At 43.5% G+C, this 19539-nt stretch overlaps 1 protein-coding gene across 2 annotated transcripts in view; it reads right to left on the bottom strand.

Annotated features, from left to right (window-relative positions):
- Positions 1-19298, bottom strand: part of LOC139549277 (endothelin-converting enzyme 2-like) — a 61741-nt gene extending 42443 nt beyond the window's left edge. Inside the window, exons 1-2 of one of the 2 annotated variants that reach the window (XM_071359547.1) lie at positions 19174-19298; positions 18917-19064 (exon numbers count right to left, since the gene is read on the bottom strand). In XM_071359547.1, coding sequence (XP_071215648.1) covers positions 18917-18949 — 33 coding nt within the window. In that variant the 5' untranslated portion in view covers positions 18950-19064; positions 19174-19298. Of the gene's footprint in view, positions 1-9298; positions 9453-18916; positions 19065-19173 lie in introns of those variants that run through there. The other variant, XM_071359548.1, reaches the window with a different exon arrangement.
- Between the last annotated feature and the right edge of the window lie 241 nt (positions 19299-19539).

The raw sequence follows: 19539 nt of genomic DNA on the forward strand, positions 1-19539 counted from the left end.
TAAGAAAGGCATTGATGTTTATGGTTAGGTACATTGGTGCAACGACAGGGCTTTTTTCGCAAATGCGCTTGTTAAATCATCACCCGTTTGGTGAAGTAGGCTGTGATTTGATGATAAATTAACAGGCACCGCATTGACTATTTGCAACACAGGACAAGCTAGTTAAACTAGTAATATTATCAACCATGTGTAGTTAACTAGTGATTATGTTAAGATTGATTGATTTTTATAAGATAAGTTTAATGCTAGCTAGCAACTTACCTTGGCTCCTTGCTGCACTCACATAACAGGTAGTCAGCCTACCACGCAGTCTCCTCGTGGAGTGCAATGTAATCGGCCGATTACCGATTGTTATGAAAACTTGAAATCGGCCCGAATTAAATCGGCCGTGCCGATTAATCGGTCGACCTCTAGTCTGGTCAAAACACTATGTAAGATATACAGTAGGGTACCATTTTGGAAGTATCCACAAACAAAGAAATGCAGTAAATCCCCACAGCCATTTGTAGTGAAGAGTGATCCTGTTTTGTGATTATTATTACCGCCATTTATTTCTGGATGGGTCCATGGCCGGGGAGGACAAGCAGTCTTTTCACCGAGGCTATAATATGAATCATGAATGTGGAGCGGCCAATCGCATAGGCTGTTGCGGGAACAGCTAGAGGGTTCAGGTGGGGTCCTAGGAACGGGGATGACACTGAACACGTGGGGCTGCTTTACTGGAAATTAGAACGCAACGGTGCCAGTAGGACAGCACCTGAGAAACAATCCCCAGAACTCTGTGTGAGAAGTAAACAGTTTCTAAACATTTCCCGAACTCTGTATGCAGAGTAACTATGTAATCGACCAGCAACCTGTCCAGGGGGGATACTTGTATATCCAGCTACCTCACGCTGCAGAAACAGGAGATAGCCAGGCAGGATCCTTACTAGTCGAAAGTACAGTATATACAGAAGAAATGTAAGTTGTAAAAGCCAATTATTGTTATTATATTTTGTTATTCGAGTAAAATGTTGGTGATATTTTCCCTGAGATGAATGTTGTATATAATGCCCTATGGGCAATTCTGGCTCGGACATGGCTTACTTACTAACATTCTAATCTAGTGTATGAGGAGTAACCAGTACACAGAACCGAAACTCAGTGAAGTGAAGTTAGGCTGAACAACACAGAGAGGCCTGCACTGCAGGGCTGGGTAACAATTGGAGTCAGTGGAAGCTGCTGAGGGGAGAACTGCTCATAATAATGTCTGGAATGGAGTGAATGTCCGTCCTCCCCTCAGCAGCCTCCATTGGTTAGAGTATGTGCAACAAATTACTTTGGTAAAGGTTAGAGTTACGTTTAGGAGTTGCAATGTTCACACACACACACACATATTCAGTACCAGTCAATTGGGTTGAGGTCGGTTGATTGTGGAGGCCAGGTCATCTGATGCAGCACTCCATTACTCTCCTTATTGGTCAAATAGCTCTTACACAGCATGGATGTATGTTTTGGGTCTTGTTCATTGTGTTCATGTTCATTGTCTTGTTGAAAAACAATTGATAATCCCACTAAGCGCAAACCAGATGGGATGGCAATGCTGTGGTAGCCTTGTTTTTAAGTGTACTTTGAATTCTTAATAAGTCATTGACAGTGTCACCAGCAAAGCACCCACACACCTCTGACTCCATGCTTCACAGTGGGAACCACACATGCAGAGATCATGCGTTGGAACCAAAAATCTCAAATTGGGACTCATCAGACCAAAAGGACAGATTTCCTCTGGTCTAATGTCCATTGCTCGTGTTTCTTGATTCAAGCAAGTCTCTTCTTATTATTGGTGTTCTTTAGTAGTGGTTTCTTTGCAGCAATTTGACCATGAAGGCCTGATTCACGCAGTCTCCTCTTAACAGTTGATGTTGAGATTTGAACTCTGTTACTTGAACTCTGTGAAGCATTTATTTGGGCTGCAATTTCTGAGGCTGGTAACTCTAATGAACTTATCCTCTGAAGCAGAGGTAACTCTGGGTCTTCCTTTCCTGTGGCGGTCGTCATGAGAGCCAGTTTCATCACAGTGTTTGATGGTTTTTGCGACCGCACTTCAAGAAACTTTCAAAGTTCTCGAAATGTTCAGGATCGACTGAACTTTATGTCTTAAAGTAATGGACTGTCATTTCTCTTTGGTCTTTTACCAAATAGTGCTATCGTCTGTATACCACCCCTACCTTGTCACAACACAACAGATTGTCTCAAACATATTAAGAAGGAAAGAAAACCCCTCAGGGGTGCGTGCTCAGTCCCCTCCTGTACTCCCTGCTCACTTATGACTGCACGGCCAGGCACGACTCCAACAACATCATTAAGTTTGCCGATGACACAACAGTGGTAGAACCTGATCACTGACAATGACGAGACAGCCTGTAGGGAGGAGGTCAGAGACCTGACAGTGTGGTGCCAGGACAACAACCTCTCCCTCAACGTGATCAAGACAAAGGAGATGATTGTGGACTACAGGAAAAGGAGGTCTGAGCACGCCCCCATTCTCATCGACGGGGCTGTAGTGGTACAGGTTGAGAGCTTCAAGTTCCTTGGCGTCCACATAATCAACAAACTAAAATGGTCCAAGGACACCAAGACAGTCGTGAAGAGGGCACGACAAAACCTATTCCCCCTCAGGAGACTCAAAAGATTTGGCATGGGTCCTCAGAAGGTTCTACAGCTGCACCAACGAGAGCATCCTGACGGGTTGCATCACTGCCTGGTATGGCAACTGCTCGGCCTCCAACGGCAAGGTAGGGCGAACGGCCCAGTACATCACTGGGGCCAAGCTTGCTGCCATCCACAACCTCTATACCAGGTGGTGTCAGAGGAAGGCCCTAAAAATTGTCAAAGACTCCAGCCACCCTAGTCATAGACTGTTCTCTCTGCTACCGCACAGCAAGCATTACCGGAGTTCCAAGTCTAGGTCCAAGAGGCTTCAAAACAGCTTTAACCCCCAAGCCATAAGACTCCTGAACACCTAATCAAATGGCTACCCAGACTATTTGCATTGCCACCCTCCCCCTTCTTACGCGGCTGCTACTCTATCATTATCTATGCATAGTCACTTTAATAACTCTACCTACATGTACATATTACCTCAATTACCTCGCTATTATTATTTTACTGCTGCTCTTTCATTATTTGTTACTTTTTTGTATTTTTCTTAAAACTGCATTGTTGGTTAAAGGGCTTGTAAAGTAAGCACTTCACTGTTGTATTCGGCACATGTGACAAATAAAATGTGATTTGATGTGAGATGGCAAAAAAGGAACTTTTTAACAAGGCACACCTGTTAATTGAAATGCATTCCAGGTGACTACCTCATGAAGCTGGTTGAGAGAAGGTCAAGAGTGTGCAAAGCTGTCATCAAGGCAAAGGGTGGCTACTTTGAAGAATCTAAAAATGTTTTGATTTGTTTAAGACTTGTTTTGGTTACTACATGATTCCATGTGTTATTTCATTGTTTTGATGTCTTCACTATAATTCTACAATGCAGAAAATAGTAAAAATAAAGAAAAACCCTGCAATGAGTAGGTGTGTCCAAACTTGTACTGTACACAGACACAAGCAGGCCTACTCCTTGGGGCTAAATCCACGGGGTGTTCTTCCACCTATACCTAAACGGGATCCAGAGAGTATAAGTTTCCGTATTTGTGTGTACATCTGCACGTGTGTGTGTGTCTATGTACATAAATGGGTAAGAGTGAATCTGCATGCGTGCTTGCCTGCCTATGTGTGTGTGTGTGTGTGTGTGTGTGTGTGTGTGTGTGTGACAGAGAGAGAGGGAGAAGAAGAGTGAGAGAGAGAGAGGGAGGGAGTACCCGTGCTGAGGGAGGCGAAGGGAAGGGAGAGGTTTTCCCGAGCTGCAGGAGTGGTGCGGTACTTTCACCGTGCGGAATGTGATTGTTTGAAGTGGTTTCCTGAGGAGTGTTTTTGAAGGAAAAGCGACGTTGGTGGAGTTCACCCTGGCACAGCTCAGCCTTCTGCCCCCAAGAGCTGGAAATACAGTCACTCCCTCCCCCCCCCCCGTCTCACCACTGCATCGCCACAGAGGCCACCACAGTCCCCCACACACATATACATGCACACACGTAGAGATGATACATATTCTGTTGTATAAACATATACAGTACATCATGTTATACACATACTCTCGCGGAAACAAAACCTTCTTTGACTGGGTGAGATGAGGAGGACTTGCTGACTAGAATACTAAGCAAGAGAAAATGACTGAGGGACTGCGTGAGAGAGAGATAAGGAGGACTATGGGAGAGAGGAGAGAGGGTGACACACAAAAGAGAGAAGTATAGAAAAAGAGAGGGACAGACAGAAAGAGAGAACGGGGGGACAGAGAGAGAGAAGGAGAGAGAGGGAGAAGTAAAGAAAGAGAAAAGGGAGAGGGACAGACAGAAAGGGGGGAAAGAGAGATGGACAGAGAGAAAGAGAGAAGGGGAGGGAGGGAGCCGTTTACTCCAGGACCCTGATCCCCCCCAGAGTGTAGGTGCTCAGACACGCAGACGCCATGAGACATGGGCGAGGTCCAACTCACTAAACACAAATAATCACCAGCATCACTCTCAAGCACACACACAGTAAAGACACACACACAAACAAACACTGAAGCTGTGTTTCACTGTGACTTGCCAAGTTGCCTGGGGAAATGGAACCAATAGAAGTCACAAAAGTCTTAAATGTAACTAAATGTAATCAACGTATTCCCCAAAAGTAATGATTTATCATGAGAGGGCCATAAACAACAACTAGTAAGGTTCAAATCTAGCTTTTCTGGTAAAAAACTGTTAAACTGCTGAGGTCAGTAGTCACTTTTGAGGACACAAGCTCAAGAACACAGTACAAATATGAAATACTATATGAATACGGCTTGAAATGACTTATATTTTTTCTAAATGACTAACTATAAGATGTCACCTTCCTTATAACTGTAAAATACATATTTATATATTTTGCTTTCGAGAAAATGTGCATATTTTCTAAAGGTCCCTCTTGATCAAGACATCTGTCCCCATCGCTGTGAATGTCTCAGAGCTCTAGCTTGGATCCCTGAACTCGACAGGAACTCACCTTTCATCTCATATTAACATTGTCCATCTATGGCACATAGCACTTTCTATTTGTTAAAAATGTATTAATTATTTTTGATTACTGGCTACAAATCGATCTCTGAATGTGCTACAGTGTCGAAACCACTCTATCCTGCTGCGTTACGATGTAAGGATTCCAGGCATATGCGTTGTTAGTCGGTGTGATGTATGGATCAGCCAGGAGTTGATGGACAGTCAGAATAGCGAATGAAATGCTAGGAGGGACATCCCAGCATAAAATGGTGTCAGATTTCACATCCTGCTTCACACAGGCAGAACATACATACTCCTGTGTCCGTGAGAATCAGGGCTATCGCTCAATGCAAGCCATTTCGATCTATGCTATCCAAATTCCAGTTTATAAGCGAAAATGTAAGTCAGAACCGGTACCAGAACCTTGATGGTCCCCAAAACAGGGGACTTTAAATCTAAGAGGATATATAGTCCCACACATGCACACAATGTTAAAATAGTCACACACAGATCCACATTGACACAGTTTGCTCATTAAAGGAAGTAGTGAGTGACATTTTCCAGATGCTCATCCCTGTCAGCTGTGAATGGAGAGGGTCAGTGCTGCATTTGTTGATTACTCAGTGCCCACACACACAGGTCTTGTACAGTTAACCTTGTGGGGGACACACAATTCAATCCCATTCAAAATCCTATTTTTCCTAACCCCGCTAACCCTAGCCTTAACCCAAAAACCTAACCTTAACTCTAACCTAGCTCCTAAACCTTAACGTAATTCTAACCCTAACACTAATTCTAACTTTAACCCTAAACCCTCTAGAAATAGAATTTGACCTTGAGCTGGTCAGATTTTTGTTCGTTTACTTCTGGTCCCCACAGGAATAGTTAAAGAAGTCCACAGATACAAACCCTGGTGACAGGAATTCTTCATTGTCCCTCGAAGGCGTCTTGAAAGCTGAGATCAGAGGTCATGTGATCTTCCTTAATCACCAGAGACCGGGAATGCGTCCCAAATGGCACCCTATTCCCTACATAGTACACTACTTTTGACCAGAGCACGCACTAATAGGTAGTCATTTAGGATGCAACCCTAGGTCTCTGGGGTCACAGCGCATGCACACACACACAAAGTCTTGACCAACTAACCTTGTGGGGACACACAATTCAAAATCCTATTTTTCCATAACCCTAACCCGTACCCTTGCCCTAACCTTAACGTTAAAATGAAAACCTAACCTTAACCCAAGCTCCTAACTCTAACCCTACAGTACCAGTCAAAAGTGTGGACACAGCTACTAATTCAAGGGTTTTTCTACTATGTCGAATAATAGTGAAGACATCCTAATAGTAGTGAAGACAACTCTGAAATAACACATATGGAATCATGTAGTGACCAAAAAAGTGTTAAACAAATCCAAATATATTTTAGATTTTAGATTCTTCAAAGTAGCAAAATTTGCATTAACAGCTTTGCACACTCTTGGCATTCTCTCAACCAGCTTCACCTGGAATGCTTTTCCAATAATCTTGAAGGAGTTCCCACATATGCTGAGCACTGCTTTTCCTTCACTCTGCGGTCCAACTCATCCAAACCATTTCAATAGGGTTGAGGTCGGGTAATTTATATTATTTTATATTTAATTTAATTAGGCAAGTCAGTTAAGAACACATTCTTATTTACAATGATGGCCTACCAAAAGGCCTCCTTGCGGGTACAGGGGCTTGGATAAAAAAAATATATACAAATATAGGACAACACACACATCATGACAAGAGAGACAACACAACACTACATAGAGAGAGACATAAGACAACAACTTAGCAAGGCAGCAACACATGACAACACAGTATGGTAGCAACACAACTTGGTAGCAGCACAAAACATAGTACAAACATTGTTGGGCACAGACAACAGCACAAAGGGCAATCCAGGCTGCATCACATCCAGCCGTGATTGGGAATCCCATAGGGTGGTGCACAATTGGCCCAGCGTCGTCCGGGTTTGGCCGTCATTGTAAATAAGAATTTGTTCTTAACTGACTTGCCTAGTTAAATAAAGGTTAAATAAAAAATAAATAAAAGGTAGAGACATTAATACATCACGCAAAGCAGCCACAACTGTTAGTAAGAGTGTCCATGATTGAGTCTTTGAATGACGAGATTGGGATAAAACTGTCCAGTTTGAATGTTTGTTGCAGCTCCTTCCAGTCGCTACCTGCAGCGGACTGAAAAGACGAGCAACCCAGGGGTGTGTGCGCTTTGGGGACCTTTAACAGAATGTGACTGGCAGAACAGGGGGTTGTATGTGGAGGATGAGGGATGCAGTAGATATCTCAGATAGGGGGGAGTGAGGCCTAAGAGGGTTTTATAAATACGCATCAACCAGTGGGTCTTGCGACGAGTATACAGAAATGGCTGTATAAAGAAATTCCACAAATGTACTTTTAACAAGGCACACCTGTTAGTTGGAATGCATTCCCGATGAATGAAACTGGTTTAGAGAATGCTAAGAGTGTGCAAAGCTGTCATCAAGACAAAGGTTGGCTACTTTGAAGAATTTCAAATATAAAATATATTTTTATGTTTAACACATTTTTGTTACTACAGTATTCCATGTGTTATTTCATAGTTTTGACGTCTTTACAATTTTTTTTTTTGTAACCTTTATTTAACTAGGCAAGTCAGTTAAGAACAAATTCTTATTTACAATGACAGCCTACACCAGCCAAACCCAGTTGACGCTGGGCCAATCGTGTGCCGCCCTATGGGACTCCCAATCACAGCCGGTTGTGATACAGCCTAGAATCGAACCAGGGTTTCTGTAGTGACGTCTCAAGCACTGAGATGCAGTGCCTTAGACCGCTGCGCCACTCGGGAGCCCAATGAGTAGGTGTATCCAAACTTTTGACTGGTACTGTAATTCTAACCTTAACCCTAAGAAATATCATTTGACCTTGTGGGGACTAACAAAATGTCCCCAGCTGGTCCAATTTGTATTTTTTTACTATTCTTGTGGGGTCTCCACAAGTATAGGAAAACACACACACACACACACACACTAGCCTCTGCTACAGTGAGATAACAAACCAAACACACACTGCACCCTGGGAACATCTGAACGGTTGCTGATCTGTACCTAGAGGAAACAGGCAGGGCCATTGAATTAGAAACACTGTCAGGAAACTGACCTTTTACCTCTGATTTAGGATCTGTAACAACCCACATTATATGACAACATGCCAAAAATGTCTCTTTCAGCTTATCTAAAAAAATGACGTTTAAAGTCAATGGTGAGAACGGCAAAGACATCAGACAGGAACAAAGCAGCACAAAAGAGGAACTCTTAACATAAATAAACGACAATGCTTTAGGATCTGTCTTAAACTTTAGGATCGATTATTTCTTGCCCCGACTTCAAGTTGATGCAACAAACATCAGCACGAAACAATTTCACCTATAACACATCTGTCCCTTGCATCACCAGCATAAATATATATGCACACACACACTAATGAGTGCCGCCAGCTGTGGGCCGATTTTGTCCTTAGAAGCAGTAAGTAAATAATGTCCCTCTCTTTGCTTACATCTCAGAGCTAACACACTCCCTGTCCCTCTCTCACCACTTTAGTGTTTGACCTTCACAGACACTCACACTGGACCCTCAAATGGTAGTGTGCGTTTCTGTGTGGATGTGCATATATGTATGTGTGTGTGTGTGTGTGTGTGTGCACGTGCGTGCGTGAGGATCCATGTCCTGTACCTTTTCAAACCCCTATATCTATCAGCCCACTGTGTCCTGGACTGGAGGGCAGAGCGCTGCTCACACACACACACACACACACACACACCGAATGCTGCTCACTAGCGACTTAGAAACGGAAGTCAGGGTTCAGCAATCTCCCTTTCCTCTTTTCTTCAATTCGTGACCTTTCTCTCTTCTCTCTGAAAATGAGTCCAAGCCACAGAGTCGCACCAACTCCCTCCCACACAAACACACACTTTTTAATGCCCCTAGCAACAGCCTAACACACACCCCGGCACGGCACAGCATAGCTGTCAACAGCTGGTTTAAGGGCAATAAGCTTATTCTCTCAGGTTAGAACGATCATACGAAAGAAGTAGGGAGATAGAAGGAGAGAGAAAAATAAAGAAAAAGAGAGAGATGGAGGGATAAATGAGAACATTTCCGCTTTACTTACCTTTAATAAAGTATTCAAGAGTTAGTCCTTACACTTGTTCTCTCTGTCTCCCTCTCTCACTCTCTCCTTCTCTATGCAGAGTTAGTGAATGACTATAAACACTGAGCACAAAGCAATTGAAGAGTGAGGGAGGGTCGGAGGAAGACAGTGGGAGTGAAAGAGGGCGAGTTACAGAGTAAGAGAAAGCAGACAGACAGCAAGAGCGAGACAGAGCGAATGAAAAACAGAGGGAGAAAGTGAAGGAAGAGAGGCGGGATTCTGCTAAGGAGGTGGGGGTGTGGAGGACAAACAAAGAAAGGATAGGGATTGACAGTGTGAGATGAGTAAAACTGATTTTGATATACCTCTTAGAAAAGGAGAGGAAAAAGTGTAAGAAAAGGGGAATTACACAGAACAAGCATTGACGATGAGATAGAGAAGTGAAGTAGAGAAAGCAGAGAAAGATGGGTCATTTTAGCCCATAGATGGGAAAGGGAGGGGGTCCATTTTCTTTGGAAAGCTTGCCTCTGTGTGCATTATTATTTAAAAAATAACAGAAAGTTCCAAGAGTGAGAGAGACAGACAGGTAGAGAGAGAGCAAAAGACAGATACATACAGGCCTGGCAAGAGAAAGGCTATTTCATATTTTCGTCACAGTGTTTTCCTGTTCTTGCAATCATTTTACAAATTGAGGAGCATATTAAACCTAGATTTGGTATCTGTACTGACAATAATAACACCCATTCATTCATGGAGCGCAACACTCTTAGAAAAAAACTGCTATCTAGAACCTAAAAGGGTTCTTCGGCTGTCCACATAGGAAAACCCTTTTTGGTTCCATGTAGAGCCCTTTTCTTTGGTTCTACATGGAACCCAAAAGGGTTCTGCCTGGAACCAAAAAGGTTTTTCCTATGTGAACAGCCAAAGAACCCTTTAGGAACCCTTTTTTCTAAGAGTGTGCCAAGCCATTCATCTGTTCAGTGGCCAGTCATCTTGCATTTCCATACCTCTACCCATAGAGGGCGTCCTCCGCCCCCTCCCCTCCCAGGTTACAGTCAGCCACCACAGAGAGGTTGCATTCCAAATGGAACGCTATTCCATATATAATGCACTACTTTTAGCCAAAGCCTGCATGACTGTTGTTGTTGTTCGCACACAGAAAGGATATTCTCTTCTCTGCTGACAACAAAATGCTGCCCTAATTAAGCTAGCCACTTGAGCACACTACGAGCGCTTTAAATGAACAAGCACAACAAACAAAACCAGGGAGGCTGCCACAACTCTTATGTAAATCCTACATAAGCAACACTAGTCCAGTATTGTTGAAACACTAAGCTTATCACGCTTTAATTGATGGGCATCTGTAAAAGGCTGACGAATTTTGGTGCGTTTGCACACGTGTATGCACGCATGCACACACAGAGACACAAGCTCAAACAAACAAACGTACACATTTCCCTCTTTCCGTCTCAGTCCAACAAACACACATTACAGATTAGAGTCATTCCTCTGTTTGTTAGTGTGTGTACACTGAAAAAAATACACGCTCTCTCTGTTAATCTCTCTCTCCTGTTTCTCTCCTCCCCTGACCCCTACACGTCCCCTTCAGTGCGTCATCAATTAAAGAGAACAGCAGAGTGAGAGAGTTTAAGAGAGGGAGGGGCAGACGGGGAGAGGGAGGGAGACAGTAGAGTCCTCCCAATGGAGAGAGAATGACGTCACTGATCTAGGCATCAAGGTTACTCCTCTTTCTCTTCTCTCTCTATCCTCTAGAGAGGAAGGAGGGAAGACGACAGGGAGGAAGGAGAGAAGGCTGGAGGAAAGAGCAAAAAAAAGACAGAAAGGGGAGGACATCAGAAGAATATTCAGGAAATTTCAAGGATTTCCCCCGTTGTTTGGCCCCTTTAATAGGACATGTGGCCCTCGTGCCCCTTTACAGTGGTGTAAAGTACTTCATAAAAATACTACTTAAGTAGTTTTGGTGGGGGGGGGGGGGTACTGTGTTTGCAAATTATGTCTGAGTGTTGGAGGGTGCCCGTCTGTCCGTAAAACATATGAAATAAAAAAAATGGTGCTGTCTGGTTTGCTTAATATAAGGAATTTGATGTATAGCATTTAATTTTATTCAAGTATGACAATTGAGTACTTTTTCCACCACTGTATTTAAGTACATTTAAAACCAGATACTTTAAGATTTTTACTCAAATAGTATTTTACTGGGTGACTTTTACGTGAGTCATTTTCTGTTAAGGTATCTTTACTTTTACTCATTATGATGTATAGCATTTAATTTTACTCAAGTATGACAATTGAGTACTTTTTCCACCACTGTGTGAGTGCAATAACCGTGTTCAATTCTCCAAGTGTCTTGTACAAACACACTGTACACAGTCCGCAAGTCTACAAGATTTCAAGGGAACTACGCAGATACACTACATGACCAAAAGTCATGCTCGTTGAACATCTCATTCCAAAATCATGGGCATCAATATGGAGTTGTTCCGCCCTTTGCTGCAATAACAGCTTCCACTCTTCTGGGAAGGTTTTCCACTAGATGTTGGAACATTGCTGCGAGAACGTGCTTCCATTCAGCCACAAGAGCATCAGTGAGGTCGGGCACTGATAATGGGAGATTAGGCCTGGCTCGCAGTCGGCATTCCAATTCATCCAAAAGGTGTTTGATGGGGTGGAGGTCAGGGCTCTGTGCAGGCCAGTCAAGTTCTTCCATATCGATATCGACAAACCATTTCTGTATGGACCTCTCTTTGTGCACGGGGGCATTGTCATGCTTTGTCAACAGGAAAGGGCCTTCCCCAAACTGTTGCCATATAATTGGAAGCACAGAATAATCTAGAACATCATTGTATGTTGTAGCATTAAGATTTCCCTTCACTGGAACTAAGGGGCCTAGCCGGAACCATGAAAAACAGCCCCAGATCATTATTCCATTCCACCAAACTTTAGTTGGTATTATGCATTGGACAGGTAGGGTTCTCTTGGCATCCGCCAAACCCAGATTCGTCCGTCAGACTGCCAGATGGTGAAGCATGATTCATCACTCCAGAGAAAGTGTTTCCACTTCTCCAGAGTCGAATGGCGGCGAGCTTTACACCACTCCAGCCAATGCTTGACATTGCGCATGGTGATCTTAGCTGCTCATCCATCCATGGAAACCCATTTCATGAAGCTCCCGACGAACAGTTCTTATGCTGACGTTGATTCCAGAGACAGTTTGGAACTCAGTAGTGAGTGTTGCAATTGAGGACAGACAATTTTGCTCTTCAGCACTCGGCGGTCCCATTCTGTGAGCTTGTGTGGCCTGCCACTTTGCGGCTGAGCCATTGTTGCTCCTAGACATTTCCACTTCACAATAACAGCACTTACAGTTGACCGGGACAGCTCTAGCAGGGCAGAAATTTGATTAACTGACTTGTATGAAAGGTGGCATCGTATGACGGTGCCACATTGAAAGTCACTGAGCTCTTCAGTAAGGCCATTCTCCTGCCAATGTTTGTCTATGGAGATCGCATGGCTGTGTGCTTGATGTTATACATCTGTCAGCAACTGGTATAGCTGAAATAGCCGAATCCACTCATTTGAAGGGGTATACTTTTGTATATACACCACCGTTCAAAAGTTTGGGGTCACTTAGAAATGTCCTTGTTTTTGAAAGAAAAGCACATTTTTTGTCCATTAAAATAACATCAAAATGATCAGAAATACAGCTCAAACTGGCTCTAACCAGAATAGAAAGAGGAGTGGGAGGCCCTGGTGCACAACTGAGCAAGAGGACAAGTACATTAGTGTCTAGTTTGAGAAACAGAAGCCTCACAAGTCCTCAACTGGCAGCTTCATTAAATAGTACCCACAAAACACCAGTCTCAACGTCAACAGTGAAGAGGCGACTCCGGGATGCTGGCCTTCTTGGCAGAGTTCCTCTGTCCAGTGTCTGTGTTCTTTTGCCCATCTTATAATCTTTTATTTTTATTGGCCAGTCTGAGATATGGCCTTTTCTTTGCAACTCTGCCTAGAAGGCCAGCAATGCTGAAGCTCCAGATACTCAACTAGTCTAAAAGGCCAGTTTTATTGCTTCTTCAATCAAAACAACAGTTTTCAGCTGTGCTAACATAATTGCAAAAGGGTTTTCTAATGCTCAATTAGCCTTTTAAAATGATAAACTTGGATTAGCTAACACAACGTGCCATTGGAACACAGGAGTGATGGTTGCTGATAATGGGCCTCTGTACGCCTATGTAGATATTCCATTAAAAATCATCCGTTTTCCAACTATAATAGTCATTTTCAAGATTAACAATGTCTACAATGTATTTCTGATCAATTTGATGTAATTTTAATGGACAAAAAAAATTGATTTTCTTTTAAAAACAAGGATATTTCTAGGTGACCCCAAACTTTTGAACGGTAGTGTATGAACATATACTTACATTAAATACTTAGTAGCATGTACAATACATTTTGGTTGAAAACACACATAGGCGAAAAGTGGAATTCCCCCTAGGTATGTCTTAGGTATTATATTGCACAGGCAGGATAGTGTAGATAGACAAAGAAGTGAGGAGACATTTGTGAGACAAAGCTGTGGTGGGATGAAGATTCCATCCCATGCAGACCAGCAGATAAGTGCTAAAAGGCGATGGTGTTATCCACTAGCCATAGACAAACCGCAGGCCACAAAAAATGGACTTCTTAACCTCATTTCTATGGGGCCCTGAGTTTTCCCTGAGCATGTGACCTTACAGGGGCCTAAGGTTATAGTGTATAACTGAGGCCCAGAGTTGTTTCTGGTCAGGTCATGTGGTCAATATCAAACTTTGGGCCCTGCTCATACCCCCTCATGCCTATTCACCCCTCCTCTCTTGTCCATCTCAGGTGCTACAGTGCAGAGTTGGCAGAATGTTAAACAACCAGATCAGGAAAAACACAGAGAGACAGAGAGACATGTTGCCAGATGACAAGGAAGGAGTAAGATTTGCCAGGAGAGATGTTATGGAGGAAGAGAGGGAAGTAGGAAGAGGACTTAAAATATGTCAGAGAGAATGTAAATAAAAAGCAGTAAACAAAGGAAATGAAAACAGACCCCAACCCACTTTAGGATACATGCTTAAGTGGATGACAGTCAGCGACAAATGGGGAGTGTTTTGCAAGTCTTGATGATGAGCCTGCATAGGGTTATTACATTTATTTTGTAAAATCTCAAATTATGGCACCCTTTTCTCTAGATAGTGCACTACGTTTGGCCAGCCCTTTGTAGGAAATAGGGTGCTATTTAGGACAAGGCCAATGACCTCCCCAGCCCTACCGATGGAGCCAGGACAGATGGAGAGTCTCGCTTCAGACAGGAAGGAGCTCACCCCACCGCCCTAAGGCAGTTCACACACGCACACACAGGATGCCCAGCCCTGATAAACCCCGGGTTCAGGTCACTCAAGGGCCTCCTTCTCCAGCCATCACTCAGTCTTGGCCTTTCCCAACACGCCCTCAACTTGCCACAGCGAAGCAAATGCTAATACTTTATTTGAGGCTGAGGCCACACAGAGACGTATGACAATGTATACGCGTTTTTCTTCAAAAACAAGGTTTTAAAAAACTATAATTTTGATCTCATGACAGGGATGGTCAGTCCTTGCATCTATACATCTGTCTATGAATTTCAGAGTGCTAACATTTCTCCAGCCCCCTCAGCTGTTTAACAAAACAAGTGGTTGGGTGACGGCTTTGTTGCTTTTCGAATCTTGGACTGTCCCCTTTAATGCTTTTTGAGGTGCATTTCCTCCACATTGTAAGCATGTATAGTATAGCATCATCTCATAATGATCCTGAATTAAATCAGTTGAAAATTTGCTAGACAGAGATATTATTATCATAAGCCTTATAATGAGTTATATAAATGGAACATGCAACAATTTCAAAGAATTCACTGAGTTACAGTTCATAAAGAAATCAGTCAATTTAAATTAGGACCTAGTCTAGGGATTTCACATGACTGGAAATACAGATATGCATCTGTTGGTCACAAATACGTTAACAAAAAAAGGTAGGGGTGTGGATTAGAAAACCAGTCAGTATCTGGTGTGACCACCATTTGCCTCATGCAGCGCGACACATCTCCTTGACATAGAGTTGATAAGGCTGTTGATTGTGGGCTGTGGAATGTTGTCCTCTCCTCTTCAACGGCTGTGCGAAACTGCTGGACATTGGCGGGAACTGGAACACACTATTGTACACGTCGATCCAGAGCATCCCAAACATGCTCAATGTCTGGTGAGAATGCAGGCCATGGAAGAATTGGGGCATTTTCAGCTTCCAGGAATTGGGTACAGATCCTTACAACATGGGGCCGTGCATTATCATGCTGAAACATGAGGTGATGGCGGCGGATGAATGGCACTACAACGGGCTTCAGGATCTCGTCACGGTATCTCTGTGCATTCAAATTGCCATCAATAAAATGCAATTGTGGTCATTGTCCTTAGCTTATGCCTGCCCATACCATAACCCCACCACCACCATGGGGCACTCTGTTCACAACATTGATATCAGCAAACCGCTCACCCACACGACGGCATACACGCTGTCTGCCATCTGTCCAGTACAGCTAAAACCGAAATTCTTCCGCAAAGAGCACACTTCTCCAGCCTGCCAGTGGCCATCGAAGGTGAGCATTTGCCCACTGAAGTTGGTTACGACACACCCTTGTGAGGATGCAGATGAGCTTCCCTGAGACAGTCTCATCAGCTGTCTGGGTGGCTGGTCTCAGACAATCCCGCAGGTGAAGAAGCCGGATGTGGAGGTCCTGGGCTGGAGTGGTTACAAGTGGTCTGTGGTTGTGAGGCCGGTTGGACGTACTGCCAAATTCTCTAAAACAACGTTGGAGCCAATTTACGGGAGAGAAATTAACATTCAATTCTCTGGCAACAGCTCTGGAGGACATTCCTGCAGTCAGCATGCCAATTGCACACTCCCTCAAAAGTTGAGACATCTGTGGCATTGTGTTGTCTGACAAAACTAAACATTATGGGCGGCCTTTTATTGTCCACAGCACAAGATACACCTCTGTAATGATCATGCTGTTTAATCAGCTCATTGATATGACACGCCGGTCAGGTGGATGCATTTATCTTGGCAAAGGGGAAATGCTCACGAACAAGGATGTTAACAAATTTGTGCACATTGTTTTAGAGAAACAAGCTCTCTGTGCGCATGGAAAACTTCTGGGATCTTTTATTTCAGCCCATGAAACACTTTGTATGTTGTGTTTATATTTTTGTTCAGTGTACGTAAACGTACGTTACTCACTCCTGTGCGAGTAAGCATACCATGACGTACACACACACACGTGTGCATGTCTCTGCATGTTACTATGCGGGACAGACCCGAGGTGCTTTGATGTCCTATATTCTACAGTGTGATAAGATCAGCCCTTTGAGACAGTGTAAATACCATTGGTCTTCGTAACACGGGTACTGGGAACAGTAGAGGCCTCGTAACAGTTTTTTCAGCTAATTTTGAGTTAGTGCACAGTGTGTCTAGCGGGTGACAGCCTGCTCGACTGTGACCCGGTGCACAGATTGTGTTATTAATGATGTTCATTCGAGATAATGAAGATATTCAGAAATGCCCCCTGGGGACTACAGGCTACTAATTGATTCAAGGCATATTGGACAGTGGTCGGGGACCGCTCTTCCAGCTCCTTAGGCCTACATTACAGACAGGCCTATAAAGAGCCATATGCCTCCATACTGAGCCCATACAGTAGGCCTACTTTACCTGTTCTCAGTTTGATGGTTAACAGACAGACAAACACACACACACACACACACACACACACACACACACACACACACACATGCCCTATCCAGCCCATATTTTACCTCGATAGCCTTATCTGTTGGATCACAACACACATTTCACATCTCACTTTGTTATCATAATACTGTTTCAATACTGAACAGATGCTCATTTTTTTTGCATTTTTACATCGATAATATTTCGGTGACGACGCAACAGTGCAACATCACCAACAACAGGTACAGCCTGTCAGACTGGAATCTCTACATAACCTATTGTCACGTTCCTGACCTGTTTTCTGTTGTTTTGTATGTGTGTGATGGTCAGGGCGTGAGTTTTGGGTGGGCATTCTATGTTGTATGTTTCTATGTTGGTTTAGGGTTGCCTGGTATGGCTCTTAATTAGAGGCAGGTGTTTTGCGTTCCTCTAATTAAGAGTCATATTTAGGTAGGTTGTTTCACTGTGTTCGTTGTGGGTGGTTGTTACCTGTCTCTGTGTTTGTGTTCTGCACCAGATAGGTCTGTATCGGTTTTGCACGTTTGTTATTTTGTAAGTTGTTTGTAGTGTCCAATTTGTAAGTCGCTCTGGATAAGAGCGTCTGCTAAATGACTTAAATGTAAATGTAAATGTTCACTTGTTCTTATAATTAAACATGTTGAGCACTGGCTACGCTGCATTTTGGTCCTCTCCTTCACCCCAGGAAGAAAACCTTTACACCTATCCTGTGTTACCGGTCAACAGCTGTGTATAGGTTGTCATGGTAGAATACATTTGATTTATTTAACCTCTATTTAACTGGGCAAGTCAGCTAAGAACAAATTATTATGTACAATGACGGCCTACATGGCTTTACTCTAGTTCCATATCATGTCCTTATGCCTACATAGGCAACAGTGTCTGGGCAAGGCACACCCAGTCAACAAAATACAAGACCTGAAGAAAGACCCCGTAGCGGGACAAAAAGGCTAAACATTATATTCAAAACCAAGCGCAAATGAAAAAGCAAAATGGCGAAGTTCAAAATAAACAAGTCGGGCCTAGGTTAGTTATAAGCTAGTGCAACCGACTGAGGTTCAGACCAAGGGTCTCCTAAGCTCCACAACTGTGTGAGCCTGCAGAACTGAAGCCCATGCAAGTGTGGTTCTGAAACATCTCTGTTACAATAGCCCACAATACAATTCATCTAGGCTAAATAAAGTAGCCAGAGGTAGCCGACACCATCAATGTTTGATCAAGCCTAGGGCCCCACACCAAAATGACACGGAATAAAACCTCAACCTTTCTTTGACTATTTACTGGTAGTGTCAGCCCATGGGCCTTGGACTAAGCAATGTCTCTCTAACAACTTCAAATATATTCAATCACATTATTACATGTAATAACATGTAGTCCTATGCTGGGGGAAAAGCATGAGTGTCCGAGGCTGCACCTTCTCTTATGAAACCATGTTGATAAGTTATGAAAAAATACCGACGTTTGTATGGAAAGAGCAAGCGCACTCATTCCATCATGTGCAGTGAGCACCGAACACGGTATTTTATATGATGGATATGAGGAGGACCCCAAGCCTACCTGGGGAATCTGCTCGAGCATTATTGTCCGCGTAGCCTACAACACGTGCAGAATATAAACAAGGCATATTCGAATCATGACTGCGAAATTGTTTTCGCTGTAAGAAACCCGATAAAATACATATGGGGATTGATTGATTGCAATGGGTTTCGATCACATACAGTACGCGAGTTCGCGGCGCTCTCTCTCCTAATACATTATGAGAAGAGCAACATCACGTTTGAGAAGATGGTCAAACATGATCATTACCAGACTTACGTTGTTCCGCAAATCTTGCAGAGCTACGCTCATCGTGCAACAGACAGCAACATCGACGGCGGGGCGAGCGCGACAGACTCTCTACCACTGCTGTTGACGATTCCAGTGGCTGGGTCGCGTAGCCATCTCTCTCCCGCTCGCTCAAATCCTGCGGAACAACAAACAACAAAAGGACATATACTAAACCTTTCTCACACATATCTATCCGTGTTGCTCTAGGACCGCAATGGACTGTGCCCGCCAGAGCATAACATTACCTAATGCCAGAGCTAGTGCCTCTCGAAAGCAAGCAGAGTAGGCCTACAGCAAAATGTTCCATCGTTGGGAGAAAAAGCCCTTTCACGCCTGCAGTCGGCTAACCCGGGGATGAACGAGAAGGAAGATCGCAATCACCCCGCCCTCCCTCCTTCTACCCCTTCCTCTCTCTTGCACTCTCTCAATTACATTTACATTTAAGAGCTTAACTGGCATGGGAAACATATGTTTACATTGTCAAAGCAAGTGAAATAGATAAACAAAAGTGAAAAACAATAAATCGCTCTTACACACACACACACACACACACACATGCCTTCCGTTGCCAAGACAAAAACATTTATTGTAGGCTAGGCATCGGGTTGGGG

The sequence above is a fragment of the Salvelinus alpinus genome, chromosome 22 (genome assembly GCF_045679555.1).
Source record: "Salvelinus alpinus chromosome 22, SLU_Salpinus.1, whole genome shotgun sequence".
Taxonomy (NCBI): Eukaryota; Metazoa; Chordata; class Actinopteri; order Salmoniformes; family Salmonidae; genus Salvelinus; species Salvelinus alpinus.